Source organism: Glycine soja, chromosome 12, assembly GCF_004193775.1.
Source record: "Glycine soja cultivar W05 chromosome 12, ASM419377v2, whole genome shotgun sequence".
NCBI lineage: Eukaryota > Viridiplantae > Streptophyta > Magnoliopsida > Fabales > Fabaceae > Glycine > Glycine soja.
In genome coordinates, this window is record NC_041013.1 from 37,220,069 (window position 1) to 37,245,434 (window position 25,366).

The 25,366-nt window shown below is 36.8% G+C and overlaps 1 protein-coding gene across 10 annotated transcripts; it reads left to right on the plus strand.

Moving 5' to 3' along the window:
• The first annotated feature begins 8,890 nt into the window (after window positions 1-8,890).
• LOC114378533 (putative aconitate hydratase, cytoplasmic) lies at window positions 8,891-17,185 on the plus strand. Of its 10 annotated transcripts, none has more exons than XM_028337141.1 (15): window positions 8,891-9,204; window positions 10,092-10,525; window positions 10,625-10,749; window positions 11,736-11,953; window positions 12,043-12,131; window positions 12,604-12,650; window positions 12,733-12,812; window positions 12,907-13,072; window positions 13,163-13,224; window positions 13,347-13,423; window positions 15,476-15,517; window positions 15,713-15,787; window positions 15,893-16,035; window positions 16,550-16,617; window positions 16,729-17,185. In XM_028337141.1, the coding sequence occupies exons 8-15, from the start codon at window positions 13,025-13,027 to the stop codon at window positions 16,859-16,861; spliced, it is 648 nt and encodes a 215-aa protein (XP_028192942.1). In that variant the 5' UTR covers window positions 8,891-9,204; window positions 10,092-10,525; window positions 10,625-10,749; window positions 11,736-11,953; window positions 12,043-12,131; window positions 12,604-12,650; window positions 12,733-12,812; window positions 12,907-13,024; the 3' UTR covers window positions 16,862-17,185. The 10 variants fall into 10 exon arrangements, with proteins under 10 accessions (XP_028192942.1, XP_028192943.1, XP_028192939.1 ...); XM_028337142.1 differs by having other exon boundaries at window positions 8,891-9,198; window positions 12,577-12,650; XM_028337138.1 differs by having other exon boundaries at window positions 8,891-9,198.
• The last annotated feature ends 8,181 nt before the right edge of the window (window positions 17,186-25,366 follow it).

The window sequence follows — 25,366 nt, forward strand, 5'->3', positions numbered from 1 at the left end:
TGGGCTTTGGAACGATTTCGAAGCCTATTTTTAAGACACGATCGCCTCCCTCTTGTTATTGTCACTGACAGAGACCTAACACTGATGAATGCAGTGAAAACTGTGTTTCCCGAGTCTACTAATTTGTTGTGCAGGTTTCATATCGATAAGAATGTGAAGGCGAAGTGCAAATCTTTAATCGGGGAAAAAAATGCGTGGGACTATGTAATGGATAGCTGGGGTACTTTGGTTGATTGTCCGTCCGAATACGAGTTCCATGAGTCACATCAGAAGTTTCAAGTTGCTTGTTCGCCTTGGCCGATGTTCGTTGACTATGTTAACGACACATGGATTATCCCCCACAAGGAAAAATTTATTACAGCATGGACGAATAAGGTCATGCATCTAGGCAACACAACAACAAACAGGTATTAACAACTGATTTTATTTGTTAGTAACGATTAATATTAAATGATATTTAATTGTTGTATATTTTCATGTTTGTTGTGTATTTTAAATGTAGGGTTGAATCAGCTCATTGGGCTCTCAAAAGAGTACTACAAAATAGCGTTGGAGACCTATGTAGTGTTTGGGATGCCATGAACAACATGATCACGCTGCAACACGTCGAAATTAAAGCATCCTTTGAAACCAGTACGCATGTGGTTGGCCATGTATATAAAAAAACCTTATACAAGAGGCTTCTTGGGATGGTTTCGAGGGATACTTTAAATCAGATTGCTTCTGAGATTGACCGTCTACGTTATCTCGGGAACAATCTCTCTTCTTGTGGTTGTGTGATGAGAAGCACGCACGGGCTTCCTTGTGCATGTGAGCTTTCTAGGTATACTGCTAGCAGCATCCCATTGGAGTCAGTCCATCTTTTTTGGAGGAGACTTTGCTTTTCAGACTAAGGGTTATGTGAGACGGAAGTCACCATCAAGGAAGAAATAGAGGTCATATCTAAAAGGTTTGATGAATTTGATGTGGCTGGCAAAGTAAATCTGAAGAGTAAACTTCGAGAAATCGTATACCCTGATCATAACTCTATGTGCCCTCCTCCGTCAAAGGTGAACACTAAAGGTGCACCGAAGAAACCGATGAAAAGAAGTCAAACATCCACAAAGCGTGATCCGTCTTACTGGGAGTATGTTGATGTTTTTCATTCTGTTCAAAGCAGCAACTCTCCAGTGAAACGAAGTGCATCATGTTCTCAACCGCGTCAGCCAACAAGGATCATCCCGATGTTGGATCAATTTGCGTCATTCTTTCAAGGTTTCATTCGTGACGTTGTGGATGTGAAAGCGGACGGTAACTGTGGATATCGGTCCATTGGCGCTTTATTAGGTATGGGGGAAGATTCGTGGCTGTTAGTGCGTAATGAATTGCTTAAAGAACTTGACAGGTGGTCGCATGAGTACATGAACCTCTTCGGTGGCACAGAGAGATTTGAACAATTAAATTTGTCCCTACTTGTTGATGGCTTTTCAAAGGTATGTTTTTAGGTTAATTTTTTTTAATAACAATGTTTAAATTACTTACATGTGTATGTTTGGTTCATTCAGGTTAGTGTGGACAAGTGGATGGATATAACAGACATGGGATATGTGATTGCTTCACGGTATAACGTAATCCTTGTATCGTTGTCCCAACAACAAAGCATGACATTTTTCCCTCTTAGAAGTCAACCACCACCTGACTCTTCTGGCCACCGCATCATATGTGTCGGTCACGTGTTTGGAAATCATTTTGTTCAGGTACATTGAATATAGTTAGTGTAACAATTATGCAATGACTTCGCTGGTTCGTTTGGCACGGTCAGCGCATGATATAATGTTTGTTCATGTACAACAGGTTTATTTGAAAGACCATTGTCCGTTGCCGCCTCCAGCGCTATTGTGGTCAACCAATTGTTATTCTCAGGCAAAGCAATGGGCAATTCCATATATTAGTAGAATGCAGCAATACACAAGCTTGATGTCATTCAAAACACACTATGTAGACCTAAATGAAGACTAAACATGCATTGTTTATTTAATTGTATTCATTATGCGATATAATTTGTTGTAACCCGTTACTAACAAATTAATATTATCAACTACTCGTTTGGTTAAGCAAGGAAATTGTTGGTCCAACAAAAATCATTTACGCGTGCAGCATACATCATTGTCATAATTGACAACACATAATGACATGCATGCGTATTACAGTTTGAGCGTGACAACACATTGGCTGACTTCAGTACACATTTTGAAACTAGCAGTCACTCGACAACACATTGGTTGACTTGACTACACATTAGCGACAACACATTGGCTGACTTGACAACACATTTACGCGTGTCTATTTTTTTGTAAACAAAGTTAAACAAAGGCTCGGTCACAACCATCTATATATATGGCAGACTAGGCTACTAAATCACACATTATCTTGCTTTCAAATAATCTCCCAACTGATACACAAACTATGGCATTTCTAGGAGAAACTAGTAGTCAGACGATTGTCAACTCAAGGTTGGCTTTCATTTATCCAAATGGATCGATTATTCACAATGATACTGGGGTTTACTTCCAAACTTCAACTCCGGTGCCCATTCGAGTACCAAATAGGTGTGATTTTGCAAGCCTAAAAACCAGAATACACAATACCCTTCAGCTATCCGACAAACAATTTTTGGATGAAATTCACTACCGGAAGCCATTCATCGATACAGGTAACCAAATTCGCTTTGAGTGTATCAAATTGATAAATGATGACGATGTCAACACAATGTTAATGTGTAATGATCAATTTTCTTGTGTTGGTCCGATTGAGTTATTATGCACCGTTGGAAGAACACCAGATGGAATAATAAACTTACTTGAACGCACTATGCCTCGTATTCATGACGCGATCCTGTATTACAACGGCAAATGGAACATGCCACCGCAGAACAAATTTGTTGGATGCGCGTTCACAGGAAAAAATCCTAAGAAATTTCAAATTCCTTCAACATGTACCATCGATGAACTGAAGAATTTAATCAAGCAAGTTGCACCTAAAGGGATTCCCCCTCTTGAAATTCACGAATCACAAACGGTAAGACGATTGTTTTTCCGCCAACCAGCTCGGTTTGAGTATTCATATACGGTTATAAAATATGAAATAAATGAGCTGATCACCAACGAAGAACTGCTGAAGGTGTTAGTACAATCTAACTACAGGAAAAAATATGGACCAATAGAAATTTTAGCTGTCTTTACTAAATATGTTGAAGACGAGGTCAGTGGGATGTCGCTAAACAACTGAATGTGATGTTTAATTTTTTATTTTTTCGTTGATGTAACCTTTATATGTTTACGGCGTGTTTAATTCCCATAATAAAGTTGAATGCGTTGTTTCAGTGGTCCAAAAAATTAATTGTTAAAAGGGTTCATTCGTATTTTTTTGGATTTTGAGGCTTTGTTTTGACGTGTTAGTTGACGGAACCGGGGAACGGGACTATTTTTTTTGGGTTCTTTGACGTCCAAACATGAGAAATGGCCGCCCTCCATTGTCTCAGGGCACTGGCACACCCACGCCAAAAAATCCCAAACATGGGTACTTGAACATGGAAAAAGGGTTCATTTCCTATTTTTTTGGATTTTGAGGCTTTGTTTTGACGTGTTAGTTGACGGAACCGGGGAACGGGACTATTTTTTTTGGGTTCTTTGACGTCCAAACATGAGAAATGGCTGCCCTCCATTGTCTCAGGGCACTGGCACACCCACGCAAAAAAATCCCAAACATGGGTACTTGAACATGGAAAAAGGGTTCATTTCCTATTTTTTTAAATTTTGATGCTTTGTTTTGACGTGTTAGTTGACGGAACCGGGGAACGGGACTATTTTTTTTGGGTTCTTTGACGTCCAAACATGAGAAATGGCCGCCCTCCATTGTCTCAGGGCACTGGCACACCCACGCAAAAAAAATCCCAAACATGGGTACTTGAACATGGAAAAAGGATTCATTTCCTATTTTTTTGGATTTTGAGGCTTTGTTTTGACGTGTTAGTTGACGGAACTGGGGAACGGGACTATTTTTTTTTGGATTCTTTGACGTCCAAACATAAGAAATGGCCGCCCTCCATTGTCTCAGGGCACTGGTACACCCACGCAAAAAAATCCCAAACATGGGTACTTGAACATGGAAAAAGGGTTCATTTCCTATTTTTTTGGATTTTGATGCTTTGTTTTGACGTGTTAGTTGACAGAACCGGGGAACGGGACTATTTTTTTTGGGTTCTTTGACGTCCAAACATGAGAAATGGCCGCCCTCCATTGTCTCAGGGCACTGGCACACCCACGCAAAAAAATCCCAAACATGGGTACTTGAACATGGAAAAAGGGTTCATTTCCTATTTTTTTGGATTTTGAGGCTTTGTTTTGACGTGTTAGTTGACGGAACCGGGGAACGGGACTATTTTTTTTGGGTTCTTTGACGTCCAAACATGAGAAATGGCTGCCCTCCATTGTCTCAGGGCACTGGTGCACCCACGCAAAAAAATCCCAAACATGGGTACTTGAACATGGAAAAAGGGTTCATTTCCTATTTTTTTGGATTTTGAGGCTTTGTTTTGACGTGTTAGTTGACGGAACTGGGGAACGGGACTATTTTTTTTGGATTCTTTGACGTCCAAACATGAGAAATGGCTGCCCTCCATTGTCTTAGGGCACTGGCACACCCACGCAAAAAAATCCCAAACATGGGTACTTGAACATGGAAAAAGGGTTCATTTATGTAATTCTTACAAACAAAACTCATGATTCTAAAAACTTATGTTTTTTTATGTAATTCTTACAAACATGGAAAAAGGGTTCATTTATGTAATTCTTACAAACATGGGTACTTGAACATGGAAAAAGGGTTCACTTATGAATTATTAATCATTTTAAAAACTTTTATTTTTTATGTAATTCTTACAAACAAAAATCATGATTCTAGGTTCCCTTTTTTTAAAAATAAATTTAAAACAACCGTAAACTTCACTTAAGGACCATAAACAATCGGAATAACAAACTATATTATAAAATAATAAACTGTGCAAAACACGTCAACTATATTAAACAAAAACTGTAATAATTACAAATATTCATGTCAACTACAACACAACAAAATAAATACAATGATCAATGGTCCGTGCGGCGTCTCTGACAAGCCCTGACCGTCCCATCAGCACTGGGTCCCCCTCTCGCGATCGTCAGGCAGTCCTGCATAATGTCATATAACTCTGTGTCTGCAGTGACTATCCTAAGGTTGAGCACACGCTCCAACCTCTGTGCAATCGCCTCATATCCCTCGTAATCATCCTGTCAAAGTCAGTAAAAACATTTATTATGAAATTCAAAATAAACAACAACTCATAAAACATTAAACGCGCAAATAATCTTACCACATATGGAGGGGGGTCAAATGCCACTGGAACCTGGGGGCTGGGCGGCTGTATGTAGTCCTCAGGGTCTGCAGCTGGTGCATCCCTCTGCTGGTCAGCTGTCTGGGTCGGTGTCATGAAAGGGTGAGATATGCGGAAAAACCACTCAATGTAATCCGCAGATACCTGCCCAGGCACTAGACAAGGCTGACCCGCAGGTAGTAAGTGATCCGCAAACTCCATCCACCTGTCATCTATCTGATCGTGTGACAATCGTGCACTAACAGGCGGCGGAGGGATGCTCTGGATGTAACCGAACTGGCGCACCACCCTCTCCGGTCGAACTGTGACGATCATAGGACCCCATCTGAGCTGACCCTGGAACGATGAAATCTCCTGAAACGCCCTAACACCCCGATGCTCCGTGTACGGCAACCAGGACACATCTGTGACGGTCAAACCATCACAACGTGCCCTGTAGGGTGCTCCTGTGATGCCCTTCATGTGCGCCTTCGACGTCAACCACCGGGAAGCACGTGGGGACGTCTCCTGGTATGTATCGTCAGTCACGCACTGATGCACACTAGGGAAGTGCTCATAGATCCAGCACTACACAATAATTGAGGTTAACATAACATAAAAACATGTTTAAATCATAATCGAACCTAACATATTAATAAACACAAAATTTACCTGAAGTAGCGTCAAGTACCCCGCAAGCTGTCGGGTGGTGGTCCTACAAGCCTCATCTAACTGGTCATACATATGAACCAGCGCGGCAACCCCCAAGCGTAACCACCACTATGAGCGAGGTCCCGGAAAGCGTCAAGGTGGACCACATGCACGTATGTTGCACTCTTATTAGCAAAAAGAATGCAACCGACAAGGTGCAGCAGATAAGCGCGAGCTGCGACAATCCACCGCCGGGCCTGACATCTGGTCTCATAAATGTCACGAACCCATCCTAATCGTACATATGCTCCACGTGTGAGTGCTGTCTCGGCTCTGGCCTCCTCCGTAGAAAGAGCGTGGAAACTGTGCAAGGCCCCAGTGATGGGCAAATGTAGAATGGACGACACATCATCCAATGTGATCGTCAGCTCTCCTACAGGAAGGTGGAAGGTGCTAGTCTCACTGTGCCACCTCTCCACAAATGCGGATATAAGTCTAGGATCGCCAGTAATAACTGAACAATCTATCAATGGACTTAATCCTGTGGCAGCCACCAGGCCTTCAATCTCAGGCACTGGCCTCCCAATCAGTGTCACCTTCCTCCCATGTGACACTAACTTCAAATCAGGACGTTCCTGATTTGAAGTACAAATTATACAATTATTAAAAAAAATTAATCATAAACAAATAAATAAACAATGACAAATAATTAACAAATTAAAATACCTGTCCACTCCACACGGCATGTGCAACATGCTCGGCAAATGATGTGAGCACTGACGGGTCACGTGGACCACCAGGGAATCCCTCTGCAGCATCATCACCATCTGACCCCTCACCACTATCAGCACCCTGTGCGTCCGCACGCATCTCAGGTGCCTCCGTAGGCTGATCAGGGACATCATCAGTCATGTCAGCGACGTCCTCAACCATATCACGTCCCTCCGTAGTCATCTGATAAACGCGTAGCCTACGGGCTGAGGCAGTAGGCCTACGCCTCTCGGGAACATCGCCAGCATCCTCGTCAGCAGCTCTATCTCTGCCTACAACTCTACCTATGGCACGACCTAAACCTCGTGTTCTGGCCATGATCTGTAAATCATGTCGAACACGTATTTTTTTCGGTCAAAATATACACAATTTTCTTTATAAAAAATCAACTTTATTTATAAACAAATAAGACTAACTTAAATCAAATTATTTTCACACATACACGACCTAATTTTAAAAAAAAATTAAACAACTTCATTTATATAAAAAAAACAACTAATGTAAAAAAAAATTATTAATAAACATGCACAACTTAATTTTTTTAAAAAAAATTAAACAACTTCATTTATAAAAAAAAACACAACTAATATAAAAATAATTCATTACTAAACATCCACAACTTAATTTTAAAAAAAAATTAAACAACTTCATTTATAAAAAAAAACACAACTAATGTAAAAAAAATTAATTAGTAAACATCCAACTCTTAATTTAAAAAAAAATAAGAAACTTCATTTCTAAAAAAAAACACAACTAAATTACTTAGTAAACATCCACAAGTTAATTTTTTTTTTAAAAAATAAACAACTTCATTTATAAAAACAAAACACAACTAATATAAAAATAATTCATTACTAAACATCCACAACTTAATTTTAAAAAAAATTAAACAACTAATGTAAAAAAAATTATTTAGTAAACATCCACAATTTTTTTAGTAAATAAAATACTTCATTTATAATAAAATAAACTAATTAATTATAAAAAATTAGTATTTTTATAAAACTTCCAAAACACACAACTTTAATTATAAAAATAGACAACTTCATTTTTAAAGAAAAAACACTAATTTAAAAAAAAACAATAAACAAAAACAAACACAACTACTTTTATAAAAAAAATTAATTTACAAATTAATATTTAGTAAAAATACACAATTTAAATTATAAAAAAAATATGACATCAAAAACCCAAACTTCATTTTTCATAAAATCTAAAAAACAAAATAACCAAAATAAATAAAATAATTCATTTAAAAAAAAAACAAAACAATTTCTGTTTAAAAAAATTTTAAAAAAAAACACAAAAAAAATAAAAAAACCACTTCCGGAAGAAGTGGTTCTTCCGGAAAGGTCTTCCGGAAATTTGAAAGTTCTTCCGGAAGTGCGCGTCTTCCGGAATTCTTCCGGATGAACCACTTCTTCCGGAAAGTTCCCGGAAGAGGTTTTCCGGGAGTCTTCCGGAAGAAGTGTTCTTCCGGAAGACGTTTGGTTACTTCCGGAAGAACACTTCTTCCGGAAACTTTTCGGAAAAGGTTCTTCCGGAACTTCCGGAAGAACCCCTAACGGGTCTTTCGGAAGACTCCGTCGTCAGCCATTTCCCCATTTTTTTCGGCGTCTCCTGCTCTCGTCTTCTACCCTACGGTTCCACTAACCTAAGGTTCTTCTAACCTACCCTAAATGCTACAACTACAGTGCATAATAAAAGCAAAGGGAAGATTAGGGACACCTACCTCGAACGGAAATGGCGTCCAACCGAAAGAAGCAGCACCTGGGCTCGCGGTGAAGGAGAAGGCTCGTGGAAGAGGTAAGCAAAGGAAGAAAAGCAGAAGCAAGAAGAAGTGGCTGAGTGATTCCGGGAGAGGAGAAGAAAACTATTTAAATATTTTAAACTTTTTTAATGAAGGGTAAAATGGTAGTTTCATTAAATTGCTGGGTGCACCAGTAATATTGCTGGGTGCACCTAGCATATCCCACCCATTTTTAACTCAACCCGTTGCGGGCCAACCCATGTTAACCGGGCTGGCCCGTTTTGACAGCTATAACTTTCTGAATTTCATTACGTGGAAGAAAGGGGGAGAAGAGAAGAGAATGTAGGTGTTGTAAAAGATTTGATGCTGATGGTGACGAAACATCTCTTCTTTGGAAGTGGTTTCAGTGATGAAAATCCAGAACAACACACAAGCCAGAAAGAAAAGCTTCATCAAATGCTCTGAGATACATTCTGACGATACGGTCACGTTTACCTCCCAGAGTTTATTGAGTTGAACGCAAAGCAATATCCACCGCCACCAGGTTATCAAGAACCTTCAATGACGCGTTCTCCATTTTCGGCATTGACGGTAGCAGTTCCATCCCCAACAACGATGGCATGGAAGAACATATATGGTGAAAGTGAAATCTCAAAACCCATAAAAATTGTTTCTTTCTCGTTCTTATTGTTATCGTATTTATTTATTACCTTCCTTCCTTCACATGTACTGTTATCATTCGTACCCTATGATCGGGCTTCTGTAAAATGCAATAAAAGCATATCTAATTTGAATATAATGTTCTTTCTTATTGGTTTCAATACTGTTCCTGCTTTGAAAATAGTCATGCCATGAATCTTGATTTTAACTATTGAGTATTGTGCATCTTGAGAGTGAGATCTTTTTAAATCTGTAATATACCTACTTTCATTGCATGATTATTTGATTATAAATGTGCTATTTCCCTTTTTCATAGTTGAGGCTCATCTTTTCTTTTTGGTTTATAATATCCCTAATGATCGATACATGATGTCAAATGTATCAAGGTTTAATAATTGTAACACCATTCCGATAGCAAACAAAGTCTTGATCTTAACATGTGTTTGGATTCAATTCTTCAAGTCTACAATTTCCCAAGCCTCTTTTCTTTTATGTCTTGAATTGCTTCAAAGAGCAAAACTACAATTATATATAAAGGCTAGACAAATTGCAGACTTGAATTAAATCCAATCATCTCAGTTGGGATGTCTGCCCAAAACGTTTTATGTTAAACTAGTGAGTAGTGACACCTAACCAAACTCTAGAATGTTATATATACTTCCTTTCCGTTGCATTTTATAGCTGCCGAATCAAACAGTCTAGAATCATAACAGTGCATTTGAAGGAAGGTAATAACAACAAAGGAAGAAACAACTTTTCAGTTTTCAGATTTCACTTCCACTCTATATTTTTTCTGTCATCATCATCCAGAACTCCTCAAAGTTTATCGTGCCATCATCATTGCTGTCAATGTTGCCAATTATTTTTCAGGCACTCCTCGACAGAGCATTCACTGATTAGGCTGGCCGCCACCATGCACAACTCCTTTGCAGAAATAGTACTGTTACTGCTACTGTCGAAAATTGAGAATGAATCTTCAAGTTTCTCCAACAAGAAAAAAACATTGTCAGGGTAGACACCTTGGTGTTCAACTCAGTAAACTCTGTGAGGTTGATGTGACCACCATCATCAGAATCTACCTCGCTGATCATTTTATGAAGCTCTTCCTAGCTCATGTGTTGCCCAAGGCTTTTCGTCATGGCACCCAGTTCTGAGGAGGAGATTTTTTTTTGTCACCATTAGCATCAAGTTTTTTAAACACATACTCTAGTGCTTCCTTGATGTGGGTGCAGGAATGTAACGCAAGAAAGGCGAACATTATCCATCGAGAAATTCTCAACAGAGGACAAAATTGAATTTCTGCCGTGAGTATGCAATCATCTTCATTAGCTTCCAAATTTTATTTCATGCAGGGAATTCAACAATCAAGCAATTAATTAGGTTGCAAATTTTACTACATGCAGGGAATTCAACAATCAAGCAATTAATTAGCTTGCAAATTTTACTACATGCAGGGAATTCAACAATCAAGCAATTAATGGTAAACCTCAGTTAGAACCAGTGGATATCTTTTCAAGAAAAATAGAAGGTGAAGAAAGAAAACATTATGTGGAACACAACGTATAAAGATATGAAAATGAATCAACCAAATGTATATGTCAAAAGCTTAGAAATATTTACAGTAACACCAGTTATGTAATGCTGTAAATGTCATTTGTCTATGAATATCTTATTTTATATAAGTCAGATTTTAAAAAATAATCTTCTCCCAGCAAAAATAATCTTTAGGTTACTAGTTTTTGTAATTTTGTTGAGGATTTATCTTATTAGGGGTTTCATATACTATTTTCTTAAATTTTTAGGAATTTTACGATTTTATCTGATGAGAGATTTTAGTTTGTTTATGATAACAGCAGTAATGGTTGTGATGGGAGGAACTATGATGGTAGTGATGATGGGGATGATGGCAATGATGAGATTCTCCACTTAGGGAATAGAAGTTCATGTAGTATTCTTAGGGTTTTGCTTTTCATAGATGAGTCTTTCATTCTAAATTTTTTTAATTTATTTACTTTGTTATCGGTTCCATGCAGCCGATCTCACCCAGCGAGATAAGGCTCTATTGTTGCTGTTGCATTTACTATGTTATTTGAAGTAAATAAATAAATAAATAAGAGATAACCCATGGATCGGCCTCAACACTAAACTTTCTTAACCCCACTTAATTTGCAGAGTGTGTGGATTAGATGTAAACAAAATTTACTTGAATCTTTGTGTAGAAAGTAATAGGAAAGACTTTCTTATTTTATTCAAGCAGTAAAAGTACTGCTTATATAGAAATATTACAATAAAGTTTGTTCCTTGATTCGAGAAATAATAAAGGAAACAAATAATAGCTAATAATGATAAAGATCTTATTTTAAAACAAAGTAAATCAAATCTCGATTCATCTAATATAAGAAACTGCAATATCTTCTATTAATTCCTACACCCCTCCCTCTCCCTTCAAGTTGATGCATAGATATCTATCATGCCCAACTTGCTTGTTAAACGCTCAAAAATGGGTCTTGCTAGGCTTTTGGTCAAGATGTCAGCTGTTTGCTGATTGGAAGGCACAAATGGCAAGCAAATAATTCCAGCATCCAATTTCTCAAATAATTGCTAGGCTCTCGGTAGACTGCCTCAAGGTGTTCTTCATAAGGAGAGTGCATAAACTGACTTACAACACTCACTGAAAAAGCAATGTCAGGTCGGATATGAGACAAGTAAATCAATTTATCAACTAACCTTTGGTATCTTCCTTCAACATTAACAGTCTTTTTTCCCTTTTGTGTTACTCGTACTTCTTGCTTATGTATTTATCTCCTGTGTTTGAACTCAGGAAACCTTCTCCTGTACGTGGATCACTTGTTCTTCATGTAGAAAAGCTTAGCAGAAATGTCAATGAAGGGCACTAGAAAGAAATTTTCAGTATGTTTTAATTATTTATACCTTTTAGTTTTATCTTACATTTTGAATGTAATAATATATTATATGCTCTCTGTTATCCTTGTAGTTGCCAAATAGTTGTAAGAGTTATTATTTGGCAATTCACATGTAATTGGTCTAGTCCAGTGGTGGAGTAAGCAATGTCTCATGGAGGTAGAATCCATGAATTAAGCCCCGTGCAGCTTCTCTTTTTGTTCCATTTTCGTTTATTTCTCATTAAACTATGACTTTCAATCATTTGGGCTTCAACTTAGCAATTTTAATATTAATATCATTAACTGTGGAGACATATTGGCTTGATGTCTTATTGCCTAATTTAGTGAAGAGACATTTTAGTGGCTTTAAGGAATTAATATCAGTAATGAAAGAAAGCTCTTAGTAACCTTTATAACTTCATTGTACACATGTGTTTTTGTTGACCTTTTAGGAATCCCCCTTTATGCATTAACTTCAGGTAACTTTGGTGGGATTATAAGTGTCGAGTTGGCAATGGATCGAACTGTAAGTTTGCATTTACTTTGGCATCATAGCTATATAGAGGAATTTAATGTGATATGACATTTCATTTTTTCCTCATTTCCAGGTCAATCTTCCAAAAGGGTATGGATATGTGCAGTTCAAGACAAGAGGGGATGCTGAAAGGCATTATTGTACATGGGTGGTGTAGGTTTCTGTGACTGAATAGGACTGTTTTCAATAAATCAAGCTTGCTGGCTGCTACATTTGTAGATTTATACCTTTGCTTTTTGTAATGCAGGCCCAAATAGATGGCAATGTCATGAAGGCAAGATATACTCTACCTCCAAGGCAGAAAGTTTCACCACCCCCAAAGGCTTTTGCTGTTGCTCCAAAGAGAGACACCCCCAGGACTGATAATGCTAGTGCAGATGTTAACAAGGATGGACCAAAGCGGCAAAGAGAATGTATATATGTGGTGTTGGGCATTTTTTTTGTTTGTATTTATAATATTGGTTGGTTTTTATTTTTACTGAACTTTGGTTCGATGATACCAGCTTCTTAGTCAGAGTGACCCAGGTCTTTCAATTTCTCCATTTCCTCCCTGCACATGGTTGCAGTATGATGTTTCTTTCGTATCTTTACCTATGCTTTCCTTGCACTTTCCTACTGCTGGCTTCTCCCTTTTTTTTTTTCTTGTTAGATTCTACTTGATATACTTGTTTATTTTGAAATTTGCAGGAAGTTAGCTCTATGCTGTTGGAGAAGCTTGTTGCTGCTGGAATTGGGAATCGTCCTGTTGTTTTTGTTACTCACAGGTTAGTCTAGCTGCCCAAGAGTGTACAAATGACATGCATGCAGTGGAAATTGGACTTCTGTGAACTCGCCAGTTTACTTATTCATTTTTTTATGATTGACATGCATCTTTTGAAAGTGCATGTGATTCATGCTTCAAAGTATATTTTTTTTTATTCTTGCTTGGTTTCATGTATAACTTAAATGTTTTTAGGCTTAAATATGTTTAATCCATGTAATATACTCACTTTTTTATAGTTATTTATAAATCAATTAAAATAGTCCTTGCAATATTCAATATTTTGGCATGGGTCCTTGTTACTTAATTTTCATAGCACCTGTTTGCTGCTTACGCCTGTCATGTGATAACATGTTACTTAATACAATTTTTAATTAGTCTATGTCATTCATCTTTTGAAAGTGCAGCGTGATTTCAAAGGATATTTTATAGATCAATAAAGCATCTCTATTAGTGCAGTAGTAGTAGTACTTTCACGTAAAAAAAAAAAAAATCTCTATTAGTGCATGTAGCCACTCTAGTGTTTCAACATTTAAGGTGCCTAGGCATATATTTATTACACACTAGCTAGGTGCAGAGGAATTAATGCATACACACAGTGTAAAGCAAAAGGTTTGGCACCTCTTATTTTTATCTCTACACCTAGCTTTCTACTTCATAATTTTACCCCTTCTAAGTTTTCTATCAAAGTTAAAAAGTTCTAGATTTTTCAATTTAAAGAAGCTTATATTTTGGCACCTCTTAATTTTTCTATTTAAATATTATGATTGAATTCTCATTAAGTCACTGATTTTTTTTAAATATGATTGTTATTTAATGAAATTAGGAAATTAAAATTAAGCACAAAACTTAATGACATGCCATATTACTATAAAAACATGTTTTTTAAATTATAATTCCTTTGTGTGTAATAAATATATGCCTAGGCTTAAATGTCAGTAGTTGTAGTTAGCCCTCCCACTATTAATTTTTAGCCAAAAAAAGTAGTGTTACTAATTGTATAAGGAATATGAAGTTAACTCCATAACAAGTTTCACTTAATTAACAGCTGAAAGTTTTATATATTTTTTGCATACACTAAAATGACATAGGTGTAGTTTTAATATCCCCTCATAACTCAAGTTTACTCTTGCAGAAAGAAAGCCTAATAAATAGAAATGAGTTAGCCATTCCTTCATCTATCTTTATCTTTTTCTATTATTTATCCTTATTCTTGTTTTTAGGAAAAACTGTTAAGAGAAACAATATGTATAGGGGCCCGGCAGAACTGAGGGATAGGAAATTTGTATTCTAGTTTACTATGAATAATCGGGAAGGCTAGTCTTCCTCATCTATAGAGGAACTCCATTGGAACTCAATTTTTATTTTTATTTTTCCGTTATTTATTTCAGAGAATAAATAGAATTTCCCTGTTCTTATTTAGTGCTAATTGGTTGACACTGAATTTCTATCAAAAGTTCTAGCCTTTTGTTGATTTACTTCTTGATCACGTGGATAGTTCTACTACTACTAATGATTCAAATTGTAAGGGGCTTGTACCTTGGATGATTTGAATTTAGAACATACCAAACAAGTGAATTTACATTATATATATATATATATAATATAGGAGTTAAATACCTACTAATTCATGTCAATCAAATGAACATGAGCTTCATGTTTATTTTGAAAACGCCACTTCGGATCAACTTTTAGGCCAGAAGGCCCGGAGCAAAATGTGGTGAGACTTGAAATAGCATGAAAAGGCAGGTTGCAGTGATTATATATTATAATTGAACTTAATGTTCTCATAATAAAATTGCTTGGTAACTGTCTCGAGCACTTGAATTCCTTTGAATATATCATTTACTGTGTATAGGGTGTTTCTTTGTCATCATTTGATCCATTTAGCTGAGCCTTCCAAGTGGGAAAAATGTTTGGTTGTTATTGTTGTAGAGTGCTTCTCGGCCATGTTCATGTGCCAGTGATGAGTTTTTAAGGATTATAAGACATTATAATGTGGCCTATAGATTCATGATAGTCAGGTTAGGACTCATAGTAGCTGCTTCCATTGCAGCCCTCACAGTTGAGCAGCTGAATGTGAATAACACAAGATCAGGTACTTCTGCTTATTCAATATTCACCACTTATTATTGTTATTAATTTTTTTTGACAATTTTTTATCATTTCACTTCTCAACATGCAAAATACGTAAAAACTCATCACAGTTTGCAACTATAATTAGACACAATTTAAGAACATATACTCCTCACAACGTCCATTTTGAAGTGAAAACTACGCAATGGTGTTACAGCAACAGACTTAGTTCTAACTGTGACTCAAATTCTCAGAAAGCATGGTGTTGTGGGGAAATTTGTTGAATTTTATGGTAATTAAATTCTCTTGTGGCCTACTGTTGCATATTTTTTTCTTCCTTTTTTCAACTTACACTGATTGTCCTTGCTGATTAATAGTTATTTGCTTTGTTCTCTAGGTGATGGTATGGGTGAATTATCTTTGGCTGACAGGGCCACTATTGCCAATATGTCTCCTGAATATGGTGCCACCATGGGCTTCTTCCCTGTGGATCATGTTACATTACAGTATCTCAAGTTAACGGGAAGAAGTGATGAGACTGTAAGTACCATATATCAAACTCATTTATTATATTCTGATGTGAAGTGCTTATAGATCTATTGATCTTCATTTTGTCAACTGTTCTGTTCCATTCACCTGTTCCATTCAACATCAGTTCTGTTCCATTCACCTGTTCATTATATTTATCAACTTTTGCTGGCTTTCACTAGCTTGAGCACCAAGCTATTAGTGACCACTTATGCATGATATGTTTTCTGGCCTTTGAAAAAGTCAAGACTCGTTCGTTCTTGTCTATGACTCATGTTCCTATTTTTGCAGGACTTTGTTCTGGGGACCTTAACAGCAGCAATGATGTCAAAATGAGTGTTTGGGAGATCCATGTAAATGACTTTGTTCTGGGGACCTTAACAGCAGCAATGATATCAGGATGAAGTCCTTATCTTCTGGTGTCTTTTTTTCGCTTTGCATAATAAAAGGAAAAGATTGTGTGTTTTTTGGATGGTTCTTTTCTTTTCTTGATTCTAACTGTTTACTGTTTTCACTGTTTTGCCAGGTCAAGCCTTGGGTTAAAACAAGTCTTGCTCTAGGCTCTGGAGTTGTTACAAAATATCTACTCCAGAGGTTTTTTGTGCTTCTTATGCAGTAATTTGTATTATAATGTAGTCACTTCCCCTCTGTACAAATTAGGGAAAATATATTCTAATTTTGTATTTGTTTCTGTTTTATTGCCAGTGGACTGCAAAAATATCTAAATGAACAAGGTTTTCATATTGTTGGATTTGGCTGTACTACATGTATTGGCAATTCAGGAGTGCTGGATGAGTCCGTTGCTTCTGCCATCTCAGAAAATGGTCATATTTTGTAACAAATTACAACTTGAACTGAAGCTGGATGAGTCATAATGTGTATATAACTTGTTTTTTGGTTCTTTCTTTTTCTATAATATTATCTGATTTTTCTTCTCTCTTTGTAAAGGTCATTATTTATTGTACACCATACACAAGTAATATAACTTGTACAAGGTAGTTCGTGCCGATAGAGAAGCCCATAATAACAGCCTAAAATATCAGGAGTGACACCTTTTTATACCATTATTAGAAAAATTAAAATGAGAGAAGGAATTTGAGAGGTTGGAATTCTGTTCTCTCAAGAGTGACTGAGAATAATTTGGATTCATGTTTTATTGTTACCCTGTGTTCATTAGCCTTGAAGTGCATTAGGGTTGTGATGTAATAAGGGCAGGAGAGTAAGATACTTTTAAGCAACAATATTTTGATTTCTCATTTAGTGAATTCATGCATTTTATATGAAAGCTTATTTCCTCTAACGGAGAAGAGAATCATGCAACTGTAATTAAAAATAAAGAAATATTATTATAAAAGTTAATGAATCTTAATTGGTAAACTAAGGCTACAAAATCCTTCATCCACATTGAAATTGTCTTGACTAGTTAGAGCCTCTCCAAATTGGGCCTAGTAGACTGATTTGGCCCAATTCCTGCTTTTGAGACGTACTTCCCCATTTTTTGAGAACCTTGTCCTCAAGGTTACAAAGGAGTTTGATTTTGTATTCTTCTTCAACTCCAAGGAGGCTAACAAATAAGTATTTTTATTGCCTGCATGCAAGATCCTCTCTTTCTTTCTCTTTTTGATAGAGCGGATGAAAATTACAGTTGTTGTAGTTATTATTGATCTTCATGTGCTAAATGTTTGATCCATTATATTTCAAAATTTGCTCCGTACATTGAAATATAGGAGGGATCAAACATTTATTTCCCAAGATTGGTAAGGCAGAGGTCACTCAAAGCAGGCCCAAGAGAAGGATCATTGCTCCCAATCACTTGAAAGATTATGTCTAGTTGTCAATACTTGTTTTATGCTGCTAAACAACTTTCTGTTAGGTAATAGTGCTTGTTGGGTTGTACATATTATTTGTGCCTATAATGGTAGTTATGCTGAGGTGTATTAGGCTGTCCTACGAAAATAATATTCTAGAATACTTTGTAGCAGCTTATATAAACTATTCTATGGAATAAAAAGCCAAGCAGAATTTAGTCTTATTCTTTCTCTGTTCTACTTTGGAGGTCACTTAAGTTGTGAAGAGGGTTTGGATGCGGGGAGTGCGCTGTTACGTGGTGAGGTATGTCTGGTTATCTGGCAAGGAGACTAGGGTGTATAAAACCACACCCTTTTTAAATTCTAAAACTTAAAAAACCCAAGAGTGTATGATTTTATTTTTTGTTTATAATTTCGCCTTTAATATCTTGTTAGAGAAATGAACATATATTAATAGTGGTACATTCTTGGAAAAAAAACAGGTATGATGACATTTCATGTTAATTTTTCTGTTGATTTATGTGCTAGTCCACATCCTTGCAGATTTATCCTATTTTCTAAATTATTATGGTGATTTCTGTATGGTCATCTGTACAAGAGAAAAAAGGCCACGAGACTCCAACGAAAAAAAAAACATTAAAACGAGGTGTTATATCACTATTTTATTTTATTCCAAAAAATGCATTTTTGAATAATGTTTGGTGCACACCCAAATGTCAATCTATGGATGAAAAAATGTAACTGCAGAGCAGAGATCTCACAAGCTAAAGATGGTGTGGAAAGAGAATTAGAGAATGGATTTTGAGTATTAGTTTTTTTTTTGTGTTTGTTGAAACTGCATATGCCGTGTTTTTCTACTGGTTTTGTAGTTTATCTTGATTCCTTGAGGGTGTTGATGAATCACGGGGTGTGATGCTTCGTTGAGGTTTTGACAAAATTGACTTGATCAAAGGAGGAGGTTTTGACATAATTTGAGGACATGTTTTTTTCACTTTCTTCTTAATCAAGTCAATTTTATCAAAAGCTCTGAAAGTTTTCAAATTGTTGCATGAACCTTTTTAACTTTAGAATTATTATTTTCTGAACACCGATACCAAGAAAAAAATAAAGGAAAAAATAAAACGTATATGAATCACATTAAATGTGTATGCAGTGTATATATGTATATAGTAGTTGGAAATGATTTATGAAACTAAATTCTTAAGATAAAAACTAATTCAAATTCAAGAGAATAGAGAAACTCGAAGATTAAGTTTCATAATCAGCAACAATTCTCCTAAATCCTAATTCAATCTGAGTACTATTTAGAAGAAAAGAAAAAGATATATACTAATATAAACTTAGTTGTAACAATTAGATTATATTTGTGTTCAAATTACAAGATAAACTAAGAGATAAGATCTTGGTTTACTACTTTTGAATTCAAATTTTATTTGTTGATCCATTATGCCACCTCAAGAACTTTAGTCTTGGATTTTATCATCTGTCTGCTGCTTGGTTTAGAACCTTTTTGTTGTAACAATAGTTTATGGCAAATCAAAAAAATTACTGGCTGAGTCACGGACAATGTTGCTTTCTTTAAGACGTTTCGTGGCACTGTCAAAAAATGTGCAAGCAGACTATCAACCACGAAGTCCCCAAGATAAAACAGTCCAGATCACTGTATAAGATTCTCACTGCACTGAGAGAACCTTTTCTAGAATTACACCCTCTTGTATGACTTGAAAAGTCACTCTAAAGCCACCCAAAAATATGACTTGAAAAGTCACTTTAATAGTCAACCGAAAATATGACTTGAAAAGTCACTCTAATAGTCAACCGAAAATATGACTTAAAAAGTCACTCTTATAGTCAATCGAAAAATATGACTTAAAAAGTCACTATTATAGTCAACCGAAAAATATGACTTAAAAAGTCACTCTTATAGCCAACCAAAAATATGACTTAAAAAGTCACTATTATAGCCAACCGAAATTTTAGAGCGACAGAAAGAAAGAGGGAGAAGTTTGTTGGAAATGCATCGGCTGAAATATTGGAGGGAGAAAGAAAAGTTGAGGAAATGCTTCTCAACTGGGGCAAGAAAAAAAGAAGAAAGAAACTCTCTATATATAGGGAGTGAAACACTATTCAAGTGTTTATCCTGAGCGATGTGGGACTTGAAGCCTTTTTTTTCTTCTTTTTTTCAAACTTTCATCCACATTCTCCTTTGTTCTAACAATCCCCCCCACTTGAAATTTGAAAAGAAGATTTTCGAGGATTTCATAAAATTGTGCATAAACAAAGGTGTCATACAACTTGAACCTTTGCATAGTGAGTAAGATTCAGATTTTACTAGAGTGACTCGAAGTCTTGAACTCTATCTCTAACATCAAACCACACACAACCTTTTCATAGGTGTATTCTATAAAGCCCGTGCGTTAAAGGCCATGCATGTCTATCCCGATATAGTGAATGCTCTAGAAATTTTTGCCCAAAATTTCATATGAAGCGGCCCCCACTTCAACATTCACATAGGTGAGTCTATCAAGAGTACTCTTGTAGCCTAGGTACTCCACTCAACATACAGTATAGATCTCATTAAGAATTATGAATTTTTTTTTCATAACTCATCCTCTTGTCACTTGAGGAATCATGCTGCTTTCACTTATAACAGCATGTTCATCTCATATCACTTCATAACTTGTTATTACCCATTGAACCTAGTTCTTGGGATCTCCAGTCATTTAGGTCGGGTTACCATCATGAATGATCATCGCAGTAAGGGCAATAGTCCCATTCTTTTAGAAGTGTAATGGACTTTCTCTCTAGCTAATCCTTTCGTCAAAGGATCTGTTAAATTATCATCAGTGGGTACGTGATCCACTCTAATAGCTCCTGTTGAGAGTAATTCTCTAACAGTGTTGTGCTTACGACGTATCTGTCGTTTCTTACCATTGTCATAACGATTCTCATTTTTTTGCAATAGCCGCGGTACTATCGCAATAGATCAACACAGCTGGTATCGGTCTTTCGCATAACGAAATCTCTGCAAGTAAGCTTCTCAGCCAACTTGCTTCCTCACTAGCAGTTGCTAGTGCTATCATCTCAGATTCCATAGTGGACTGAGCTAAGATAGTATGTTTCTTTGACTTCCAAGAAACAGCCCCACCAGCTATGCTAAATATATAACTGCTGGTTGCTTTGGAATCATCTGAAAGAGTGTTCCAATCTGCATCACTATATCCTTCAAGTATAACGGGAAACCTTTTATAATGTAATCCAAGGTTTATGTTTCTTTTAAGGTACCTCATTACCCTTTCGATAGCGTGCCAATGCTCCTTACTAGGTCTATTGGTAAACCTGCATAATAATCCCACAACATAGGCTATGTCGGGTCTAGTACAATCAGTGGCATACCTAAGGCTACCAATGATACTTGTGTACTCAGTTTGTCGTATACCTTCACCAGTGTTCTTAAACAGTTTTACACTTCGATCATATGGTGTACTAGCAGGTTTACAGTCAAAGTAGTCATATTTCTTTAAGATCTTCTCAATGTAGTGAGATTGATCCAGAGAAATTCCCTCTTTTGACCTAGTAATCTTAATACCAAGGATTACACTTGCTTCTCCGAGGTCTTTCATATCAAAGTTGTTACACAACAATGATTTCACATCTAATAGGTTTGCAGCCAGGAGGCAAGTCTACTAAATGCCAGGTCTTGTTAGATTCTAAAGAATCCATCTCATTATTAATGGCTTCTCGCCACAAGTCAGCATCCAAAGAAGACAAAGCTTCTTGGAGGTTTGATGGATCCTCCTCTAATGTATAGGTCATATAATCGGGCCCATACTCTTTAGCAATTCTTGCTCTCTTACCTCTTCGAGGCTCTATATCTGGTTCTGGTTGTGCAAGATTTTCACTACTAATAGCAAGAAGATAACTGGATGAAGTACCCCCAGTATTCCTTAATTTAAAAGAAAATCATAAACCAGATTCTTTCTCATCTCTGGAGTATGCATCACATCTTTGAGAATCAAAGTCTTTCCAGAGGTAAACTTCAGTTCAACATCTCCAGTTCCAGCAATAGTAGTGGTGTGGGAATCACCCAGCAGCACTTTTTTATTTTCAACATTCGTGTATGTTTTAAACATAGCACGATCATAGCATACATGGCGGGAGGCGCCAGTGTCTACCCACCATCCATTTGATCCTCCAATCATATTGATCTCAGTTATCACAGCTATGTATGACTCTTGAGCAATTTTCTGTATCTCATGGGATTGAGACTTTACTGATTTATCATCAGTCATTTGATACTTGAGGTAGCGGCTAACAACATACTTTTTAGTCTCAGCTTCCTCAGTATCATACTTCTTTTCTAGAGCTAGCCAAACTAATTTGGCAGACTTATATGGGCTATAATAATCATAGAGATCATCAGCTAACCCATTCAGAATGAAATTCTTGCATAGGTAATCATTTTCATTCCAAAGAGCTAATTCCATAGTCATTTTATCCTTCACTTCCTTCTCAGCATCCTCAGGTACCACTGGAATATCAGTGTTCAAAACATAGACAACTTTTCTCATAGTTAAAGAAAACATCATCTTTTGTTGCCAACGTTTGAAATGATACCCTTCAAACCTAAAAGGTTTGTTGAGGTCATTGCTGTTCGAGCCAGTAATATCTACGATAGCCATAGCAGAACAGAAAACGTCTTAAAATTGTTGTAACAATAGTTTATGGCAAGCCGAAAAAATTACTGGCTGAGTCGCGGACAATGTCACTTTCTTTAAGACGTTTCGTGGCACTGCCAAAAAATGTGCAAGCAAACTATCAACCACGAAGTCCCCAGGATAAAACAGCCCAGATCACTGTATAAGATTCTCACTGCACTGAGGGAACCTTTTCTAGAATTACACCCTCTTGTATGACTTGAAAAGTCACTCTAAAGCCACCCAAAAATATGACTTGAAAAGTCACTTTAATAGCCAACCGAAAATATGACTTGAAAAGTCACTCTAATAGCCAACCGAAAAGTATGACTTTAAAAGTCACTATTATAGTCAACCGAAAATATGACTTAAAAAGTCATTCTTATAGTCAATCGAAAAATATGACTTAAAAAGTCACTGTTATAGTCAACCGAAAAATATGACTTAAAAAGTCACTCTTATAGCCAACAAAAAATATGACTTAAAAAGTCACTATTATAGCCAACCGAAATTTTAGAGCGACAGAAAGAAAGAGAGAGAAGTTTGCCGGAAATGCATCGGCTGGAATATGGGAGGGAGAAAGAAAAGTTGAGGAAATGCTTCTCAACTGGGGCAAGAAAAAAAGAAGAAATGAGCTCTCTATATATAAGGAGTGAAACACTATTCAAGTGTTTATCTTGACTGATGTGGGACTTGAAGCCTTTTTTTTTCTTTTTTCTTTTCTCTTTGTTTTCAAACTTTCATCCACATTCTCCTTTGTTCTAACACTTTTTATTCCAGCAATATAAGATCTTATGGTTTATGACGAACCTATCGGGCCCTGCTAGCATTCTTAATATTACAACGAAAGCTACTCCAAGGGACCTCAACCTACTCCAAGAAACACAAGAAATGTATTGGTTCAAGTCAATAACATTGTTACTTTGTTTTATGAAGTTTTTGTGCAAAGAATGTGGCTGGAGTCTGGATATATAAGAGAAACAACAATAAAGGTTACATAGGAGCCCTCTTAGGTAACACAAGAACTGTCTTAACATATAAAATTCAATCATTCATGCAGTTCATATATTATAGGAACATTATCAACATACAATAAGAAAACTACTTACAGGTTTATTAACCTCCTCAGGCTGAAGAAGCAGACAAAACCAGGTGGCTTTTTAAGATGACCTTGAATCTCATATGGGTTTAATGACAGGAATTTCAACTTGCTATAGATTAAATAACACCACAAGTTATATGGATTTTCACCAATTTATTGACTTATTTGTTGTTTGAGTAATTAATTGTTCCAAAAAATAAATATTTTTGTGCCAAGAAATTACTTGTTTTAACTTTCCTAGATTTTTTATTCAAACAATATATAAAAACAATAAACAACAAAGAAATTAAAAAATAAATTATATCTTTAGTTAAATGCATAGTTTTAAGTTTTTTATCTAATTATCATAATTTAAATTAGTTATATTTTTAAAAATGAAAAAATAAAATTATAACAAGAAAATTTTGTATGTATATATATATATATGCTATAACGAAAAATTGTAAACAAAAAGTGTAACCGATGAGTAATGAATTAGATACTCATGTAAAAAACCATGCAGAAAGTAGTTAACGTTTTTAATGGAGGAAAACGAAAGAGTGGTTAAAAATAAAACTTTCAAAAAACATTAAAAAAATATTATTTTTAAAAATTAATATAGCAAAAATAAAATTTTGAAAAATGCATGCCCTCAAGACAAAGCTTTTCAACTAACGACAAGTCCCTTTTCTCCCACTAACGAAACCCTAGTCAGATTTTTGGTGCGTGCATGAATCTCCCTTACTTGACCGTTATTTTTTATTGTGTTTTACTCAAGGAGTTTGTAGAGTTGAACACCAAGGTGTTGACCTTGACAATGGCTTTTTGAGAAACTTAAAGATACATTCTGGTAGCAGTAACACATAGGCACCACCACCACCTGCCCATGGCTACCTTCTATGGCTGCCATACCAGCTTCAACTACCGCAATCCACACCACCCGCCAAACAAAGCTCTTATGGCTGTCTTCCATGGCTGGCATACCAGCTTCGACTACCGCAACCCACACCACCCGCCGAACCATCTTTCCTCATTTCTTCCTCTCCACACTACCCTCTATCAATAACCACCTTCCCTTCCATTTCAGCACACACCTCGAATGGCAAACGTCGAACTTTCTGCCGCTCGCGAGGAACGCCTCAAGGCCGCCTTTGCCAAACTTGCTACAGCTCAACGCCGCCTCGAATCCACACTGGATGCCCTTCTTCTAAAACTGCCTCCGAGAACCAGCCACCACTACCCTTCTTCCTCCGTGTCGTCACCACCGCCACCTCCGCCGCCCATGTCGACTCCACCTCTACTTCCCGCACTCATACAGCCGCACCCTACACCCTTGCCGCAACTCCGCTGCCCATGCAGACTCCATCACCCATGCTGACTCAGCCACCCATGCCACCTCCGTCGCCCATGCCGACTCCACCTCCACTTCCCGCACTCATACAGTCGCGCCCCACACCCTTACCGACTTCGCATCTTTCCGCTCTAGATCATGTTCGTGCCACTATTCCCATTTCCGACCACCTATTCAGCACTGTCCTTAGTTATGGCCATGCAACAGCTCCGCATGACAAGCATGGATAAAATAGAGACATCGCCCTATTTGATGGGGGCCTGGATTCTTTGGGACTATCATGGTATCACGCAAGTGCATCCCCACTGTCTTAGCACTATGGACAAGTGCTAAAACTGGTGAGTTTCTTTGGGACAGACCTTGGGATCCCGGTATTATGTTTGGAAGCCATGCGTTGCAGCCCCAA

Coding starts and splice junctions, on each gene's coding strand:
- LOC114378533 (XM_028337141.1), top strand. CDS start 13,025: ATGCTAGTGCAGATGTTAACAAGGATGGACCAAAGCGGCAAAGAGAAT. Junction 13,424..15,475: donor GTTGTTTTTGTTACTCACAG/GTTAGTCTAGCT, acceptor CTTCCATTGCAG/CCCTCACAGTTGAGCAGCTG. Junction 16,618..16,728: donor ACAAAATATCTACTCCAGAG/GTTTTTTGTGCT, acceptor TTTTATTGCCAG/TGGACTGCAAAAATATCTAA.